This window comes from Megalobrama amblycephala, linkage group LG17 (genome assembly GCF_018812025.1).
Source record: "Megalobrama amblycephala isolate DHTTF-2021 linkage group LG17, ASM1881202v1, whole genome shotgun sequence".
Lineage (NCBI taxonomy): Eukaryota > Metazoa > Chordata > Actinopteri > Cypriniformes > Xenocyprididae > Megalobrama > Megalobrama amblycephala.
Window position 1 is genome coordinate 48,087,410 of NC_063060.1, and position 19,199 is coordinate 48,106,608.

At 37.1% G+C, this 19,199-nt stretch overlaps 2 protein-coding genes across 2 annotated transcripts; one reads left to right on the top strand and one right to left on the bottom strand.

Annotated features, from left to right (window-relative positions):
• Nucleotides 1-918: 918 nt before the first annotated feature.
• On the bottom strand, nucleotides 919-2,687 carry LOC125250823 (granzyme B(G,H)-like). Its single transcript, XM_048163605.1, has 5 exons — nucleotides 2,409-2,687; nucleotides 2,160-2,310; nucleotides 1,896-2,034; nucleotides 1,251-1,502; nucleotides 919-1,165 (listed from the first exon to the last, which is right to left on the bottom strand). Exons 1-5 carry the CDS (start codon nucleotides 2,470-2,472, stop codon nucleotides 1,007-1,009), a joined length of 765 nt encoding a protein of 254 aa, XP_048019562.1. The 5' UTR covers nucleotides 2,473-2,687; the 3' UTR covers nucleotides 919-1,006.
• Nucleotides 2,688-10,833: 8,146 nt separating this feature from the next.
• On the top strand, nucleotides 10,834-14,901 carry LOC125250818 (gastrula zinc finger protein XlCGF7.1-like). Its single transcript, XM_048163598.1, has 2 exons — nucleotides 10,834-11,022; nucleotides 13,824-14,901. Exons 1-2 carry the CDS (start codon nucleotides 10,935-10,937, stop codon nucleotides 14,591-14,593), a joined length of 858 nt encoding a protein of 285 aa, XP_048019555.1. The 5' UTR covers nucleotides 10,834-10,934; the 3' UTR covers nucleotides 14,594-14,901.
• Nucleotides 14,902-19,199: the final 4,298 nt, after the last annotated feature.

The window sequence follows — 19,199 nt, forward strand, 5'->3', positions numbered from 1 at the left end:
GCTAAAATGCTGTATTTTACGAACGCATTAGCGTATCTTTACGAAACTCGGTATGTGTCATCAGGACAATGCCCTGAAGGAGTCTGAGAAGTTTCGGACCGGCGCCACCTTGTGTTCAAAAGTTATAACAAAATTTACAAAAATGCTAATAACTTTTGACTGTATTAACCAATTGTAATGAATGTCTCAGTGGCTTCCTTGGGTCATGCTGAGAACACAGATATCAAATTTGCCATAGTCGGCTGAACTTCCTGTCCGCCATATTGTTTTTCTTTAAAAACCTACTTCTTCGAACTCCTCCTAGACCGTTGCTCCGATTTTCACCAAAATTGAACCATATCATCTTCAGACCATGCTGACAAAAAGTTATGGATTTCAAGTCGATATGTCAAACTGTTTTTGTATACTGGAGCAAAGAATTTGAGGCATGATTCAAAAATGACTCTTGAAGCTGTATCTCTGCAATGCTTTGACATATTGACACCAAACTTTGCAAGTGTCATTGTCACCTCACTCTGACCATACCACATTAATTTGGTCACAGCGCCACCTATTGGTCGAAAGTGATGAAACAGTAAATCCTCATTTTTGATCTTTTGTTGGTCTGATGCTCAAAGCCATGTTGGCTGGCTTCTTGTGCTGTTTTTGTACTTGGCCCCGTAATTGCTGCTTGCAGCTATATTTATTAATAATAATAATATATTTATATTAATTTAATTTATTAATTTATTATAATAATAATTAATTTTTTTTTTTAGTTGAAGCAGCACAGCTTGTATTTTTTTTAATTACTGTAATTTTGACTGAGTTTTTCAGTTTTCAGTAATTCAGTTTTTCCCCATTCAGTGAGATACGAGTCTACAGTCACGACTGTCTAAATCATATATGGTTATGACAATGAGAACACTTGGACTAAAATTGATGCTTGCCATGTGATACGTTTATTGAAAGAAGGATTATGGAAGAATTCAAGAAAAACATTTCTTCCTTTTTAGTTTCCAGGAAGTCATTTAACATTTCGAATTACTTTGTTGATCCATTTGATATATGCTGAAATCTTAGTATACACATTAGGACCGTCAGGTGAATTGCAGTGACCATTTAAACCAAAAGATGTGACACCAACAGCAGTTCCTTCACAAATCAAAGGACCTCCTGAATCCCCCTGTTAAGAAACACAGATCAACACGTCACTAGTGAAGCAAGTTCATACATAACCATAAAGTCTGTGAATCATCTTTTGTACTTACGCTGCAGGTTCCACCAGGGCCATATACACAGATCATCTGTTGTTCAGAGAATTCATCTTTCCATTTTTTCTTACACTCTGCCTGACTTAATACAGTCGTGTTTGCCTCCATTAGATCATTGCTTGTCCCTTTGCCATCAGGCTTCACGCTTCCCCAGCCGGCAACAGTACAGAGAGTCCCTGCTTTGATTTCTGCTTCTTTCTTTGGGATTGATATCAGTTCATCTTCTTTGATTTTGACTTTTTTCTCGAGCTGTAATTAAACAAAACAACCATTTTTTAATAAAAAAATCTTTTATAAAATATTTTTAGTTCATTGCATTATACTGTTGTTTTTGAGGTTAGTACAGAAGCTGTAAAGGCCGAGTTAAGTTTTTTTTTATTATTATTATTTTTTTGCCTCTATTTTCTGGTATATAAATGAAAAAAACAAATAAATGAAAATAAATAAATTAAAATTAAATGATTTTTCATTTTTTTGTTGCTACATAGAGCAATAAATTAATAATGTAGGAAGCAGACTCAAAGAGGGACTTGGTCATTTCCATAAACAGAAATTGCAATAGAAATTCAAACATAGTGGTTTGTGGTACTGTTTCATGACCAGATATTATTTTGAACCACTAAATGTATTACAGGTTGTTACCTTCAAAAGCATTATGTCATTCTCACTAGTACAGGGATTATATTTTGGATGTGGGATGGAGGACTTCACTCTGATATGATCTGATTTCTTGCTCTTCCTCAAGTCATCAGCACCAACCACAACCGTCAGAAACTCAAATCTGTTGAAAGAGCGTATTGAAAATGGTCATTTATGTTATAACTGATATGCTGGTTGCACATCAGTCATTATCAGTCAAAAATAATTTTAAGTCAACATTGCATTTCACACTAAACAAGCTCGTACCCAGGCCAGCAATGTGCAGCAGTCAAGACATACTTTTCAGAAATGAGAAACCCACCACAGTGATGTTTATTACACTTCTGAACAGAAACCATGTAAGGCCTGGAATGGGGTGTGGTTTTTCTCCCATTCACTATACCCACATTCACATGATCTGAGAGAGAGATAGTGCTGTCAGTCAACTTAATCAGCACATACCAATTAAACACTCTTAAAAATCATCATCATATGCTGTTAAATAATCAGTCTCACCAGTGAAGGTCAGGTGTGGCAGCAGAGAGGCCAGCAGGAGCAGAGAGATGATGATGATGGTCATGATGAAGAAGACGATCAGTGAGCTTTCACTGGCTAAACATGATATAAATACCCTTTAAGGGTGGGTGGAGTCACTGAGCTAACCCTACTTTTTAAAAAAATATATTGTTGTATCAGCAACACAATTACAAAGCATTGTTCATGTTGCGGTCGCATTGAAGCCACAGATGGTTTGGGTGATAAGAACTGAGAATGTAAGCATGCATTTTGAATACTGTAACTGATATAATGTTAGTATACAGACTAGGGGTGTTTCTTAAGTTTCTTAAGAATAAAAAAAAATCTATCTCTGCTAATGCTGTAAACTATTCAGGGAGCCCTTACTTGCACACTACTATAATATTAAAGGTTAACAACAGAGCCCAAACTATTAGCCTAAATTCAGATGCTATTTATTTTTACCAGTACTGGTCTTGTGTTTTTTTGTTGTTGTTGTTGTTTGTTTGTTTCTTTTCAATATATTCATGTGCATTACTCTAACAATATCTCTGAAAAAAATAAAAACCGGACTATATCATTAGAAAAGTATAAAAGTTACAAGTGTATAAGATTGAGCACAGCAGTGTGTACATGAATCAAACAGAATCAGAACGAACCATGTTCCATACGGTGTCAAAGATAGGTTTTGTTAAATGAAAAGTTTTGAATGAAGTGTTTCATTTTGCAGAAGAACTAAGGTGTGTGTGGATCTGTGAATTGTGTGTAGTGTTTTCACAAAATGAATCTTGTTTTTAAAATTGTGCTAAAGCAATCGTAAAAAAAACTGTAAGATGTCTTTGCATACTAGGATATTTCTCATAGGGTGTCTGACCACATGTGATGAGATCGACCCCCACAGGAAACCAGCCCTGCTGAGAAGGGTCGAAGCATCTTTCCACTGAAGTGTTTGGTGTTTGTCACATCGACATGACAGCTAGAATACGATCCTCAACTGGATGGAACTTTAATAAATACTTTGAATAATGTTGCGATACTATCAGACACATGACTTGACATTTGATATTCAACAGTGCTTTGATCTGCCTGCATTGACACTATTCTTTAAGAGCTGCTGTGCAGCCAAAATTATATACCAGTTATCACTGTAAAGCTGCTTTGACACAATCTGCATTGTAAAAAGCACTATATAAATAAAGGTGACTTGACAAATCGATCAAGATGTCATATAACATGATCTTCAAAAATCCACATCAACGGAGTGTGTTGTTAGAAAATAAAATGTTTATTAATCAAGCTTCACACCTCCAAAAATACATTTTATCCAAGGCAGAAATTTGGAAGTTTTGGTGTAGAAATTCAGCAATGTAGGTGTAAACACCAACAGTCCTCCAGAATCACCCTGAGAAGTGAAGAAAGATACAGGCTGTGAATAGATTTGAACTGCTGCACTATTTGTGATCTGTCCAGAATATACTTTGTACCTGACAAAATCCTCCACGACCACCTGCTGTAACAGTTGGTTGCAGCAAAGGATGAGGAGTAGGATCTAATTGCAGCAGTACTTTTTATTATAACTAAACAGAAACTCAGCTAATAAGAACAAAACAAACTCTACGCAACAGAGAACTGACAAAGGAACTGAGCAAACACAGGGCTTAAATACCCAGTGAACAGAAGATCTAAACGAGACTAACTAACAAGACACAGCTGAACTACATTTCTTTACATTTCTTTACAGTTCTTCTGACATTTTTTATCAATGATCATGACATCCACCTCGATAAGTTTTGCACTCGCTGTACCATTGGTGATTTTTGCCCCATCCTGCAACACTGCATTTGGCATTGGCCTTGATGTCCTTATCTTTCCTGCTCGTTTTGACCTTTACATGCAGCTACAGCAGTGGTTCCCAAACTGGGGGGTGCAGAGTTATGACAGGGGGGTGTGGCAAGGCTGAGGGATAAGCCTTGGTTATACTCCAGTTTGGACGTGGACAGCTGCGGACAGCACGGATGCGGACTACTTGTATTCATACTGCTGAAAGTGTGTGCTTGAGTCCACATGGCGGACCTGTTCCACACACGCGCAGTAGCCGACTTACACTTTCTTCTTTGCCTTAAACTCTGGGCAGTTTCCCTCCTCAAATTATTGCACATCTGGCTGTATTTATGTTGTTTTAATGACGGACTGTAGAGACAGACTTCTTCACACAGCCTCGCTTCAAATTCGATGTCCATGTTTGTATTTCCAGCGCATGTGCAGTTGGTGCGTTTTTAGCCTAGTGACAAGTACGGACAAGTACAGTCACAAAAACTGGGAGGCATGCGGATGTCTGCCAAAGAGCCTCCGTGTACACCCTATGATGACAATTTTTACGTCACGTGGACCCTAGCGGACCCTCATGCACAATGAAAGTATAACACTAGCTATGAGTAATTATTAATTACATTATTATGTGGCCAGATAAGTAAAAAATTTTACACAAAATATTAATTTGACATTTTAATTACCTCAAAATGATTGGCAGTACCCGCTTGAGCGCACCGTTATCAGTTGTAGCAGTTGTGTTTGTAGTTGTTGTACAATTACAGAACACTAGATGGCGCAGCTGAAGAATCAGAAGTGAAGGGAGCCATATGAAAATATAAATGAACGACGCATGGTTCTGCTCATGTACAAATTTGTGAAAGAACTGCAGGTGCCAGATAAAGGTAAAGCAGATGATGAATATGCCTAAGATTCACAAATACCAAAACAATGTGTCTACACCGGACGTGAGCGTAAACTGATGCGCTGTTCTGTTTCTGACGAACTCCATCGCTTCACGTCCGATGCAGTGAAAAGACAAGACAAAATGACAACACATATCTCGGCCTGAGATTCACCAGTACAAAGGTGGGTAATGAAGCCGAACAAGTCAAGACGCCAAGTATAGGCTGTAATTTAGTATTAGTATATTACAATATAGTACAATATTCAAATCATATATAATTTTTAAATCAAGGGTGCATGTATATTCATCAAAGAATCTTGAAAGAATAGTTTCCTCAAAAATCTGAAGCAGCATAATTGTTTCCAACATTGATAATAATCATAAATGTTTCTTGAGCATCAAATCAGAATGATTTCTGAAGGATCATGTGACACTGAAGACTGGAGTAATGAGATATATATTGTCTGCAAAAGGGAGGCCCAGCCCAAGTTTGGGAACCACTGAGCTACAGCAAGTTATAATGAATATAAGATAATAATGAATATAGTCTGGATGACAAACTTTATGGTATTGATTAATTATTTTACTTTTCTGAATAATCTTACTACTAGGTACTTTATTTGCAGCCTATATATATTTTTAAAATGACTGCAGTTTTACTCCAGCTTACAATCAGATCTCTAAGGCTTGGCTCAGATAAAAATCTTATTTTTTGGCATATCTGATTGTAATTTGAACACCTCAAAACACAAATTTCACTACTATGCAAAATTGTAGATACAACAGATATCTGACACCACTGTCTGAATGATTGCATTTCATCACTTGCAAAATAAACAGTCAGCCCTATAAATCACATTTAATACCAGATTGTGTATTTGTGTACACTGAACAAAGCCTAGGGGATTAGGGCATTCGGGATAATTTTCTCTTCCTCAAAATGTTTAGTACACAATTGCTTTATAGCATTTTGCCCTGCAAAACCTAGCTAAATCATTTACCTGAAGTAGCATGTCATTTAGCAGAGTTTCTGACTCACACTCAGGGTGGATGTGGTAAACCACAACTGTCAGATTCTCCACTCTGTCAAGATGATGAAGAAAACATGTATTTTAGTGGTATAAAAAATAAATATACTAAAATGTATTTGAAATACATTTATTTCTTGCTAAGTATACTGCATATACATATTTATGTGGTTAATAAAAATACCCTGCAGTTGTACTTTTGGTATACTAAACTGGTATACTTAAAGTCTGCTAAATTGGAACAACTAATTTTGTATTAATGCACTTTAATTGTGCAGAAATAGTGCTGAGGTTCAACTAAAGATATACTGAAGTATATTTGATTGTGCTAAAGAGGAACTATTGCAAATATACTTTAGTTACACTTTAAATATCTTGCATTTAAAGACTGATATTATACAAATATCATACAATCCTTATCAATATTGGCATACAGTTTTTTTCAACTGCTCCTTACGTGTCACACAATTTCTGAAGCCTGACTCTCAAACAGCAGAAACACACACCAAATCTGCAAAAACATACACCATTTCTCGACCTTTGACTCATAAAACACAAAATTCAATTCTCTATGTAACACCTAAAAATCTAACAGGAAGTATTTGATTTCCTTTTTCAAACACAACCAATCAAAATGCCACACTGAATTCATCAGTGCCTCACACTAACTCCTCACATGTGTTACTTAACACCAACCAATCATGGCTTTAGAATAGGCCCATAAATAGGCCAAAGGTCAAGTTATAGTTTTTGAACAATGGATGCAAACAAAGAGTGAAGGGAGATGGAGGGAGAGCCAGAGTTAGAATTAGAGGAGGAGGAGGAGGAGGAGGAGGAGGAGGAGGAGTATGAAGAGGACGAATTGGACATGGAAGTGGAAGACAAAGACACAGTTAAATGTGGCTAAAGTTATACCTGCGTGATAAACAATGAATGATCCATGTAATGATCCATTTTGAGAGTTATATTTGCTCTGTGAGCTTCTCCTGCATTGATTCTGCCTCAGTGTATTGGAATGGCGAGCTTGGAAAGGTGTGTGTGTGTGTGTGTGTGTGTGTGTGTGTGTGTGTGTGTGTGTGTGAGAGACGCGTGAATGAGAGACGCAGGGAAAGGAAATGCAGCTGAACGTTATTTGCTCTATGAAAGACACTTGACAAAGATGAAAACTAAGGACATTTAATCTATAATTTTATTTTATTTTAGTTAGTTTTGCCAAACACACATTACAGTTTTAGTTAGTTATCGTTTTTTTGTAATGCCTCGTTTTTATTTTTATTTCAGTTAACGAACAATGTTTTTTCGCACCTTGTTTTCATTTTTTCTTTCGTTTTCGTTAACGATTATAACCTTGCATCAGGACTTATGACCTGTAAAGCTGCCTGAATCATAATCATGCACTGTTCGCTGTTTTCCAGAGGAGAACCGACCCCCGACTGAGCCTGGTTTCTCCCAAGGTTTTTTTCTCCATTTGGTCACCTGATGTCACCTGTTGGAGTTTGGGTTCCTTGTCGCTGTCGCCTTTGGCTTGCTTAGTCAGGGACACTTGACATTCAACAGTGTTTTGATCTGCCTGCTTCGACACCGCTGTATGCGAACAGAACTGAGCTGGACGATGACATCACTGTTTTCTCCACTGCTGATATAGATAAATTAACTAATTTAGTAACTTGATTTTTACAATGGAATGACTCACTACTGAATTTATTAAGGCTGGACAATGACATCATTTTCTGTTGTGCAGCATGATGTACCAGTTATCACTGTAAAGCTGCTTTGACACAATCTGCATTGTAAAAAGCGCTATATAAATGTGACAGACTGGGTAGATGAGACTCTTATTCCTCGTCTGGGATCATGAAGAGCTCTTTGAAGCTGCACTGAAACTGACATTTGGACCTTCAACCCGTTGAACCCCAGTGAAGTCCACTATATGGAGAAAAATCCTGGAATGTTTTCCTTCATTTCTTTTCAACTGAAGAAAGAAAGACATGAACATCTTGGATGACATGGAGGAGAGTAAATTATCAGGAAATTTTAATTCTGAAGTGAACTAATGTTTTAATGGAAGTAATTCACATTTATTAAGATTAAGATGTAAGCCTGAAGCTTTAGAGAAGTGCTGGAGAGAGTCTTCTAGGAACACAGCAGTATCATCTGCTGACGGACTATAATAATTATCTCTGTATAGAGGTACTGTCACTTACCTTACTGCTATTGCTGTTCACATCCAGCATTTTGACCATATTACAAAAGGGGTCACCAGAAGCCAATTCTCAGCCGAGAGCTTGAAATAGGAGTCGGACTGGTGGTAGGGATGCAGGAATAATCTGTCGAGGTAACAGGTGATTCGGCTAAATGTGTATATATGCCTCGATCCTCTCGAGCTGATTCGATAGACCAGTTGAATGTGCTTCTCCTGAACTTTGTTTATAGTAATGGAGTTTAACATCATTTGTCACTTGAATTCTGCAATCTATCGAGATGCAGACATGTAAGAGGCTGACAATTAGCTGAACATATAGCCTGCTAGTTTAATTAGTGACACTTAGCCTACATTTTAAAATCTGTATTTGAATATGGAAACATGATACCTCATTCTACAATATTTCTATGATTAAATCACTGACAGAGACTCCTCCCCCATCAGCAATAATTGCATAAACAGGCACAGGGTTAAAAACAGGCATGTGGAACAATTTTCCAAACATAAAACAAGGTCCAAGAAACACAGTGCTGTCAAGCATGGAGACCGGTGACCCAGGATCGAGTGAGGCAGTAGTCTGCCCTCTGGTGGCTGTTCAGGGCACTCCAGCGAGTGATCGTGACAGAAATAAACCAGAATTGTTTTCTATAGATCTTTTCTTGTTGCTCACAAATGTATGCTAAGATTTTTACTGCATTTACTGTAATTCTTCAATTCTGACAGGAACTGAGAATTTTGTGACATAAACCATTATATTTAATCAGAAACAACTACTTGAAACGGTTTAAAATTTATAGGTATCAGACAGATGCTATTCCACCAAGTGTGTGTGTGTGTGTGTGTGTGTGTGTGGACTTAAAAAGGTATTCTGGACAGAATTAATTACATCCTTGGTTTAGAATTCTTTGAGATCCAAAAGACTGAACAGAAGAAATGACTAAATGCTCACTAAATAATTTAAATGAAATGACATTTTTCTGTAACATAACCCTCTTTGTTAAAACAGCTTTTTAAAGTAATGTAATGTTACAACTTTGTTTAAAACTACACAGTCTTTTAAAAACACTTGTTTGATGTTAATGAGCTCACACATTGATTCACATTTTACTTTTTCTGATATTGTTTTCTGATATAGTACATTTTGACTTGTTTTTAGTGTTTTTTTAAAAAAGGTTTTTAAAGTTGTATGGAAAACTGATAAAAAAAAAAAAAGAAACCCTTGATCGCTCTGTTTACCAACCAAGACCTTGTTTCAGGTTTTAAAGCTGCACTATATGTAACTTTTTTGTGTTCAGATTTTACAAAATTTATATAATGAGCAAGTGCATCATTAATCCATTTTCCAAACTGTGTTTTTGCCTTATCCTGAATCACTACAGTATGCTTATAATAAGTGTTTATAATTGGGACTATTTCAGACCGGTCGGGTCGGCACCGCTGCGGAGTGACACAGTACCTGCGTGACTGGTCATAGACATAAACAGAGGGAAGTAGATCCGGCTGCAGTGTTCTTCCGCAGAGAGACGCGTGCGGATCTGTTTATCAGCCGCTAGAGGGCCAAAAGCTCCACGGTGTTGCTTTAAAGTTTAAAGCACATTGTTCCAACATTCTCCCTCCAGACACATTCCCAACCCGGGGTCATAAATTCCTCCATCGGGGGTGAATGGAATAAACAGGTGTGCAGAAGGAGGGAGGGAGGGAAGGGTGATGCATGTTTTATGAGGGTCATCAATCAGATTCAGTGTCCTTTAACCTCCTGTCAGAGAAGCTCATGTTCAGTACAGATGATGAGTTTACATCACTTCAACAAACAATTATATGATTATAAAGAGGGGAAAACTCTAAAGTGTTTGAAATGAAAAATGGGTTCAAAGTTTGAATGAACAGATCCTCAGTAAAACACCAGTGAAGGACTGAAGCCGGTGTGAACGGACTGAGTTAGAAACACACTCCTGAAACTGGCTGGTCTTGATGAGGGTGTGAGATCTTGATCTCTGGATAAGAGCCGCAGATCCTCACAAACCGTCTCTTGATCTCACACTTGTAAATGCGTCTCTTATCAGTCCTTGACACTCTTTCTCCATGTGATCGTCTGTTAAACATCAGACATTGCATGACAACACCGGACCTGTTGAAGGAGAAGAGCTTCACAAACTACATCTGCAGGATTTGAACTTCTTACACTTAGTGTTATAAAGAAATCAACACTATCTGTTAAATATCAATGTATGATCTTTTCATTAATATACTGTAGACTACATTTTCCTACTTGGAAAGAATTTTAAACCTAAGATTTTTATCTATTCTGGTGCTTGAAGATGAACATACGAAAATTATAAAATAAATATTTTACATATAAAATGTATCTCTTGTATCTCTTTATTCTAATTAATTAATTTTCTTTTTTATGTCTATGTTTTCTTTATATATATATTGGGGAAGACAGTCCAGGAAGAGTTTCCATTGGCTGATCGGTCAGCTAAGCCCCTCCCACAGCCGCTCGTCATGAACACACGCAGATCCTGATCTTCAGACTGGAGCAGGAGCCGCTGGAGGAACATCTGAAACTCTCGCTGAAGATGGAGTTTGATAAGGAGGATCGTGAAGAAGACACGAGTGACTCTGACTCATGCGGAACTACAGATGAAGAAACTGAGGAGGAAGAAGGTCGGTGTCCTTTACTGACTCTTCATTCAGTGGAGCTGTGAATCAGTTTTCATGACTTCACATGCGTGGATTTGCCGAAACACGAGCGACACGATTACATTAACTGAACGCAATCTCTACAAGATTAATACTTTCCTTTCAGCAATATGATAAGTCTTGTTTTTATGGCTGAATGTGATCGTCAGCAGCATTGGTAAATAAAGTCATGAAGTGTGAAGACTATTATTGAAGTGAGAGAAGAACATCTGTCACAGAAATCCACATCTGTTTCTCACTGATTCTTGAGATACACACAAAACCCCTCATTATGTTAAAAATAATTTCATCAAAATAAAAATATTGAAGTTACATCTAAAGGACATTCATTGCTTTTATTTTTAAATAGTTTTGTTAGTGTTATTTAAATAAATGCTCTATATTTGGAAAAACGTGTAATTTAGCCTCAGCATAAGGACACAATGTAAAATTGCTAAACAAAGTGTTTAAAAATGCAACAAATTCAAAAATATATGTTTTAATTGAAAGGCACAGATCTGTGTTATATAAAACAATACACAAAGTAAACTTGAATTATATTTTCCATAAAAACTGTAATTCTGAATAAACAGGCGGTGTCATGGTCATCTTTAACTCTGAGGACCCCGTTTCCTATTTCCCGCTCATTACAGTCCTAGAAGTTATATAGTTTTTATATTTTATACAAACAAAATCTCGGCAGTCACAGCTTTAACATGTCAACTCCGTCACCCGGTCTAATAGTTTCTGTAAATAGGTGTGGGATAAATCTGGGCATTTTTGACATGTTTATTAAGGCAGATACACCTGAGAAAGAAAACAAAACTGCTCCACTGTACAACACGTGGTTAAAAATTCAGTTTTGTGAACCCCGTCAGACATCAACTCCATCAACTTTTATGTCTGATGGTTGAGAAGTGCTCTAAAAACGTGTTTTCTGCCTATGGTGAATTCTTCTAACGTTGTTTCATGATTCTCTATATCTGGTCAGTATGCGTGAACTCTGTCAGTATTTAACACTGTCAGGTGAGGTTTTTGTTCATTTTGAAAGTAATGTCAATTTATTGTGTTAAAATATTAAAACATCAACTGAACTACATGATATCATGTCTGATTTACCCAAGAACATTGATTATATATGTTTAATATTATAAAGGAGGGTAGAGAATTAAGGACTTTAGGAACTGGATTGTTCATAATAATCCTAACCCAATCAAAAAATGTAGAGAATTCATTTTTATTCACTTATCTCCTTTACTGAACACCATTATTACTGAAGACTTCACACTGTTGTTGAATTAAATTAAAATATCATGTGTTTTAATGCGTCTGACGGAGACACAAATTAAGTTTAGAAGTGAATAAATGTACATTTTTAGACAAACATTTTCAGAAAAACCTGTTCATTAGCTGAGACCTTTATCTACAAATATATCAGTTTAAAAATAATGTGTTATTAAATAATAAAAACGAACTTTTAAAACATGTTTTGTCCTTTTATCTCAAGAATCAGTGTTCTATCAGTTTCAATAGAGAAATAATCGTATGGAGTGCCAAAGCTGCCAAAATAACAATAAATAAATGCATGCATAAATAAAAATGCAAAGAAATGTAAAATAAAATACCCTTACTCTTTGTTCCCTCATGTATTTATTTTCACATGATTTATTTCTACATCTTGGTCCGTATGTTAATGAGGGGGCGTGTCGTTCACCTCTGTGCGTCTGATTGGTCAACCCTCCCCGTTCTCTGAAACACAGTATGCGGCAATCGTGAGGTTACTATAAGATGAAGTTACGTGCCAAGATGTTCACGAAAATCTTGCGCTTACAGGAAACAACAGTGTTTTTGTTGCTGCTGCTTGTTATTGACAAATCAGAGATTATTTATTAATATCCAGTATTTTATGTGATGTTCGTGTTTATTACTCGTTTTATCTTTAACGGCAGTTTCTAAAACACGTAATGTGATTTAATATCCAGTACATAAATAATATACAGGCAAGCAGAAGAGCCCCGAATATGAATAAACGTGCTAAACTCTGTGCTTCTGCTTTCCTGTACAGAATAGGTGCATATATTAATAACACACTGAATTTGGTACTTTAATCCCCGTTTAAAAACATTAAGGCTTTTTTATGCAAGGAAAATGTTTAATGTGCAGTTGAGCTTGTTGTGTTCATATTCTGGAGTCTTCTGCTTGATTGTACATATTACGCTTTTTAAATAAGTTGTGTACTGAATTCGGTGTATTTATTTCTGCTGTCAGATGCGGTTTCTGTTCTTGTGTGCCAAGACATTTTAGAAATCCCCAACCAGATGAATTTTTAACTCCATGTCTGAGATGAAGTGTACGATCACCATATATACATACAGCTGCGGTGACATTAAAGCTGCTGTCCGTAATGTTTTTTTTGGTTAAAAATGATCCAAAATTATTTTTTTTACATAACAGTGTTCAAATCTCATTACCTTAAGCTGATTCACAAAGGTAAGCTCGTAATAATGTTTTTAAATTTGAGTGGTTCGGGTCAGTGTCATGACGGCAGTACAAGCTTCTGCTCATGTTTTCAGAGTGTTATCGCCATCCAATCTCTCGCTCTGATGTGTGTGGCATGATCCAACATGATCCAAAGCTCAAACCTTATTGGCTGGTTTCAATGCACTAGTAAAAAAAAAAAATCGACACTCAACGAAGAAAATTTGTGAAATCGGGGGTCACTTTTGTTATCTTAATCACCAGTATTTTCCTTGAATCAATGTTTAACTTTATTTTCTTCTTTTCAGATCTGATGGTAGAGGAAAGTGAAGAATTGAGTGAAGAAGAAAGTGAGGAACTCAGTGAAGAGGAACATCAGAAATCTGACAATTTCAAAACTGGACAGAAATCTAAAAAGACTGTGTCACGAAAAAGAGCCGGAAGAGCAGGATCTGGAAAGACATACACCTGCTGTCTGTGTGGAAAGAGCGTCACAACGAAAGCAAGCCTGAAGGATCACACGATGATTCACACTGGAGAGATGCCGTTCCCATGCAGTCACTGTGGAAAAGGGTTCAGATACAAGGTAGCCCTTAAGGAACACATACGGATTCACACCGGAGAGAAGCCTTTCCCATGCCGTCACTGCGGGAAGAGTTTCAGACACAGAGCAAGCCTGAAGGGACACACAAAAACTCACACCGGAGAGAAGCCCTTCACATGCCCGCAGTGTGGGAAGAGTTTTGCCCTTAAACAAAGCTTCACTGTTCACTTAAAGTCTCACTCCAGCGAGAAGCCCTTCTTCTGTTTTCACTGTGGAAAAGCTTTCAAACGGCTGGAACTCCTGAAAATGCACGAGAAGGTTCACAGCGAAGTGAAAGTGCAGAAAGTGAAGCCGTATCACTGCGCTCAATGTCATAAGAGTTTCGTGAAGAATAGAGATTTTCAAAGACATTTAAAATCATCCAGGCATAATAAATACAGGTGTCTGGAAAGATTCATGCTGCAAGCTCAAGCCTCGGGTCACGGTTCGCCCTCAGGAGCAAATGTGTCCCAAAAGAGCAATATAATTCACTAGAACACATTCCCTGCAGTGAGAAGCAGAGCGGGACATGAATATAAACTCATCTGGTGACGTGAAGGGATGATATTCTTTAATGTTCAGGAGTAACAACTGATGTTTTAGTTTGTTTAGTTCTCATAGTTACTCATTTGTTCATTGATTAGCCTCACCTGTTCCTTGTTTTATCCCTCATTTATTCTGTGTATTAATACTCCCTGTTTGGTTCGGTTCTTGTTTTCATCTAAATGGTTTGGTTTAATGTGCTTCTGCATTTTCTGAGTGTTCCTGAGTGTTTTCATTTAATAAATACCACTTTGTCTCTAGATTCTCATCTCTCCTTGTCTTGGACAAACTGTGAAAACAACACTTTTTAAATAAATGAAATGACTTATTTTTCTTATTTTTACATGTATATCCTTAACAATTAAATGTCCATAATCAAAATTGTTTGAAAAGGGATGTACTGAGAACTGAAAATACCTGCTTGTAATATTAAGAGCCAAAAAGAGTGTGCTAAGATGTTGACACTAAACCAGTCAATTCCCATAATGTTGATAAAAACATCAAAATGTCATTTTTGGTCATTACAGTATTTTGTGTACTTTGAAAGTTTTTATTAGAGATTTTGTTTAATGTATAGTGCATTATAAGATTAGAAAATGGCAAAATATTGTATATTTACTGATTTATTTGAATAGATCATAATTTTAAACATCTTCGTGTCTATTTTGAATACATCGAACACGTGTATCCCGGTGGGCCCATATGCCTGACATCTGTTTTATTCTGCTCAATATCATTCTGATTATTCTAACTATGGTGGACTGACAGTATAGTTTTAGATAATTAGAGTAGATAATCTGTAAAATGATATAGTTTTTAAGTTACCAGACATGATTAAATATGAGACAAGTCTTTTCCAGCAAAACATGTAAAACAATTTCTATAAAGACATTTATTTTTGGAGTATGAATAATAAAAGAAACACTTATTTGTTAAAATGCTAGCATAAGGTTAGGAGGCAACACATATAGAAATTAATTATAAAAATGAAAAGGTCCTTAAGATAAATGCTTCCGATAAGCAATAAGACAAATAAACAGTGCTTTAATTTTTTCAGCTAGCTTAGTTATTGTATTCAAGTAAGAAATATTACAGAAATTGAATAAAGCATCAAATGTAAAATAAAAACAACATGGTCTTCACTGTATGAATTAAATATGTTACAGAAGTTATTCAGTCAAGAGCAGTGAGGGATTTTCTCATTTTATTTTGTTGTTGGATTAATATTGACACAGTCAGCAGCAGGTTTATTAGGCTGATGTCATTTTAAGAGTGCTCGGATCCAATATAATGACATTACTGTCCTTTTAGAGCTGCTTGAATTCTGTTTTGCATTATTATTTTCCTGTTCATCCCTGTAAAGCTGCTTTAACCCCCTGTGAAAATTAATAATCAAATTACTAAGCAACCACTGACAGGAATAACACAAAAGAGGTATCATTTGAAAGCTTAGAGTATGAACTTTACAACGAATGTAGATTGATTAACATTGATTAATTCCTATATACTGCTGAGATATTTGCTGAAAAAAAAATGTTTTCATAATTTATTAAATAATTTTTGTTCTATGTACTGCAGTGTATCAAAAGCATCAGATAATCATGTGTTATATGTCATTTGAAAGGTCTCATGGAGTAGAATAAAACAAGAATAATTGTTTTGGGCTTTGACCAAACTTGAGTTTTTGTACATGAAGACCCATATGTAAATAATAAACTGATGCAGCATTTATGTCACATTTTTGCTTGTAACTTCAAGAAACATGCACTGATTGTTGAAGATTGGACATCATTATTTACAATATTCTCATGATTAAAATGAGTCCAACATCAACAAAATCCAATAAGTCGATCATGAGATATTGATCACAGAATTATGGCACATAAAAGGTGCACAGACTCTAACTAGAATCAGATATAGCTTTCACGTGGCATTTTCGCTTATAACTTCATATATATTCAAATATATTCATGCATAGATTGTAGAAAATGGGACATCATTACTTACAGTGCATGCTCACAATTGAAATGAGTCCAAGATCAACATAATCCCTTGCTTCAGTCACAAGATATTCCTCGTGAAGTAACGATTTTAAAAATGCCCATCAGGGGGCACCAAGGGCTAAAACATAAAGGGTACCTTGGTTCCAAATGCTGCAACTTTTGATTTCTTTATGCTATCATCACAAAATTGATCCAGATGCATCCCATATATAGGGGAACCAAAGAAGAATCGTCTTATTTCCTTAAGTTTCCTTAAGTTATTGCATGTCAAATAAGCAAGTAAAATTTCCCTGGAGCAAACTTTCTCAGCATGAGAATGTCCAAATTAAAAAAATAAAAATAAAATAAATAAATAAAAAGTTTTCTTTTAAACAATACCAACCTTTTGACTATCCTTACTTAAGATTTGGTGTTATGACTGTCATATGTTGTTCTAAACAATACCGTTGCTATGCATACTTGTAGTGCTGAACCGGAAATAAAGTAGTTGAGTTCCTCCCCAGTGCTATGATTGTTGTGTATATGACATGGTGTCAGAACAGAAGTAAGTCTATCGTTAATACAAAGGATTATGACATTGAACAACGGATGAATATTTTACAATGGATGTTCTACACTATAAGCCACCTGAGCCATTTGATTTTGACTGTCCTAATGTGAGCGCCGTGTGGAAAAAAGTGGCAGCAACGTTTCGCCCTGTTCCTCACAGCATCGGGAAACAGTGACGCATCTTCAGCGAAAAAGGTTGCTATTTTGCTCATGATACTGGGAGAGAGAGGATATGATATATACAGTAACTTTGGATGGTCACCGGCTGAAGGTGATAGAGGCGCAGAAGATCGCAATGACTTTGATACGGTTCTCAGAAAATTCGAGCAGTATTCCAACACGAGGAATCCAGTGATGGCTCTCCGTGCACAGTTTTGGGCATACCAGAGGCCTGAAGGACAGGGTCTAGAAGCATTTGTGAATGATCTCAGGATGATGGCAAGTAACTGTCAGTTTACCGATTTAGAGACCACACTACGAGACAAATTATTTTTCTCCATAAAAGATCCGGCAATGAAAATGAAAGTAATGGGTGATGACGGCAATGCATCCCTTGAAGTAGTGACACAGCGAATGTGCACGTTTGAGAGCGCTAAGAGGGAACTGGATATGATACAAGGCAAGTCGCCGCAAACCCCGGACCAGTCAGTTCACACTCTAAACTCCTACATGCGAGGCAGAGACTGTAGACGTTATCAAGGACAGGGAAAACAGTGTTCACTGTGCTTGATCAGACAAGTTCGTACTGGCAAGTTCCACTCACTGAAGCCAGTGCTGACCTGTGCCCATTCAATACTCCCTTTGGGAGATATTCCTTTCAGCAGATGCCATTTGGAATATCAAGTGCCAGCGAAGTCTTGCAGCGGAGAAACCAGATGGTTTTCAAGGGACATCCCAGATGTGCATAATATAGCAGATGATTTGATTGTCACCTCATTAGATGAGAAACAACATGACAAGACATTACATGAGGTGATGCAGCGAGCTAAATACATGGGCTGTAAGTTCAACAAAGAAAAGATCAAATTCAAAAGGTCTGAACTCGTGTACATGGGTTATGTGATCAGCAAGGAAGGTCTGAAGCCTGACGAGTCAAAAGTGACAGCTATAACTGACATGCCAGACCCAACGTCAAGAGAGGATCTTCTAAGGATCATGGGCATGATCAATTACTTGTCACAGTTCATACCTAATCTGTCCACAACGACAACGCCATTACGGAGCCTACTCAAAAAAGACACAGCATAGACATGGGAACCGCAGCATGCAGCAGCCCTCAAGACGTTGAAGACACTTATCAGCAGCAAGCCAGTGCTTAAGTTTTTTGACATAACCAAAGACACTGTGATACAGTGTAACGCGTCATCGACCGGTTAAGGAGCCTGTTTGCTGCAGGATAATCATCCCATTGCATATGCATCTCGTTCTCTGACCACAGCAGAACAAAATTATTCTGAAATTGAAAAGGAGTTGCTGGCGATCTGTTTCGCAACTGAAAAGTTCAAAACAGTACGTGTATGGCAGACCTGTGACAGTACAGTCCGACCACCGCCCGCTCGAGATGATCACCAAAAAGCCACTGCACAAAGCTTCACCAAGGCTCCAGCAAATGTTGTTACGTCTGTTAAAATTCAACATAGATGTGAAGTACCACCCTGGAAAACATATGTACATTGCGGACACCTTAAGCTGAGCGTATCAGACCTGCGATGTTCCATCTGACAACATAGAGGACGCACAACAGCTACGGGTACACAGCGTCACTGAAGTACTTCCAATGAGTAGCCAAAGAATTGAGAATATTCAGCAAGCATCAGCCAGTGATCCGACTCTCCAGGAAGTAAGATCAGTGAGTCAGAGAGGTTGGCCGTCTCACAAGGCAAGTGTAACTCCCTAGCACAACAGTTTTGGCAGGTGAGAGATGAAGTATATAGCGAGCATGGACTTGTTTTTGTAGGAGATAGAGTAGTAATTCCAGAATCTTTGCGACAGGAGATCATTTCTGC

What these genes read in the sequence shown, in the direction of transcription:
- LOC125250823 (XM_048163605.1), bottom strand. Translation starts at nt 2,472, where the DNA reads ATGACCATCATCATCATCTCTCTGCTCCTGCTGGCCTCTCTGCTGCCA. An exon ending in GCTGCACATTGCTGGCCTGG is followed by an intron (nt 2,035 to 2,159) that starts GTACGAGCTTGT and finishes CTCTTTCAACAG; the next exon opens with ATTTGAGTTTCTGACGGTTG. An exon ending in ATGACATAATGCTTTTGAAG is followed by an intron (nt 1,503 to 1,895) that starts GTAACAACCTGT and finishes GTTTAATTACAG; the next exon opens with CTCGAGAAAAAAGTCAAAAT.
- LOC125250818 (XM_048163598.1), top strand. Translation starts at nt 10,935, where the DNA reads ATGGAGTTTGATAAGGAGGATCGTGAAGAAGACACGAGTGACTCTGAC. An exon ending in AGAAACTGAGGAGGAAGAAG is followed by an intron (nt 11,023 to 13,823) that starts GTCGGTGTCCTT and finishes TCTTCTTTTCAG; the next exon opens with ATCTGATGGTAGAGGAAAGT.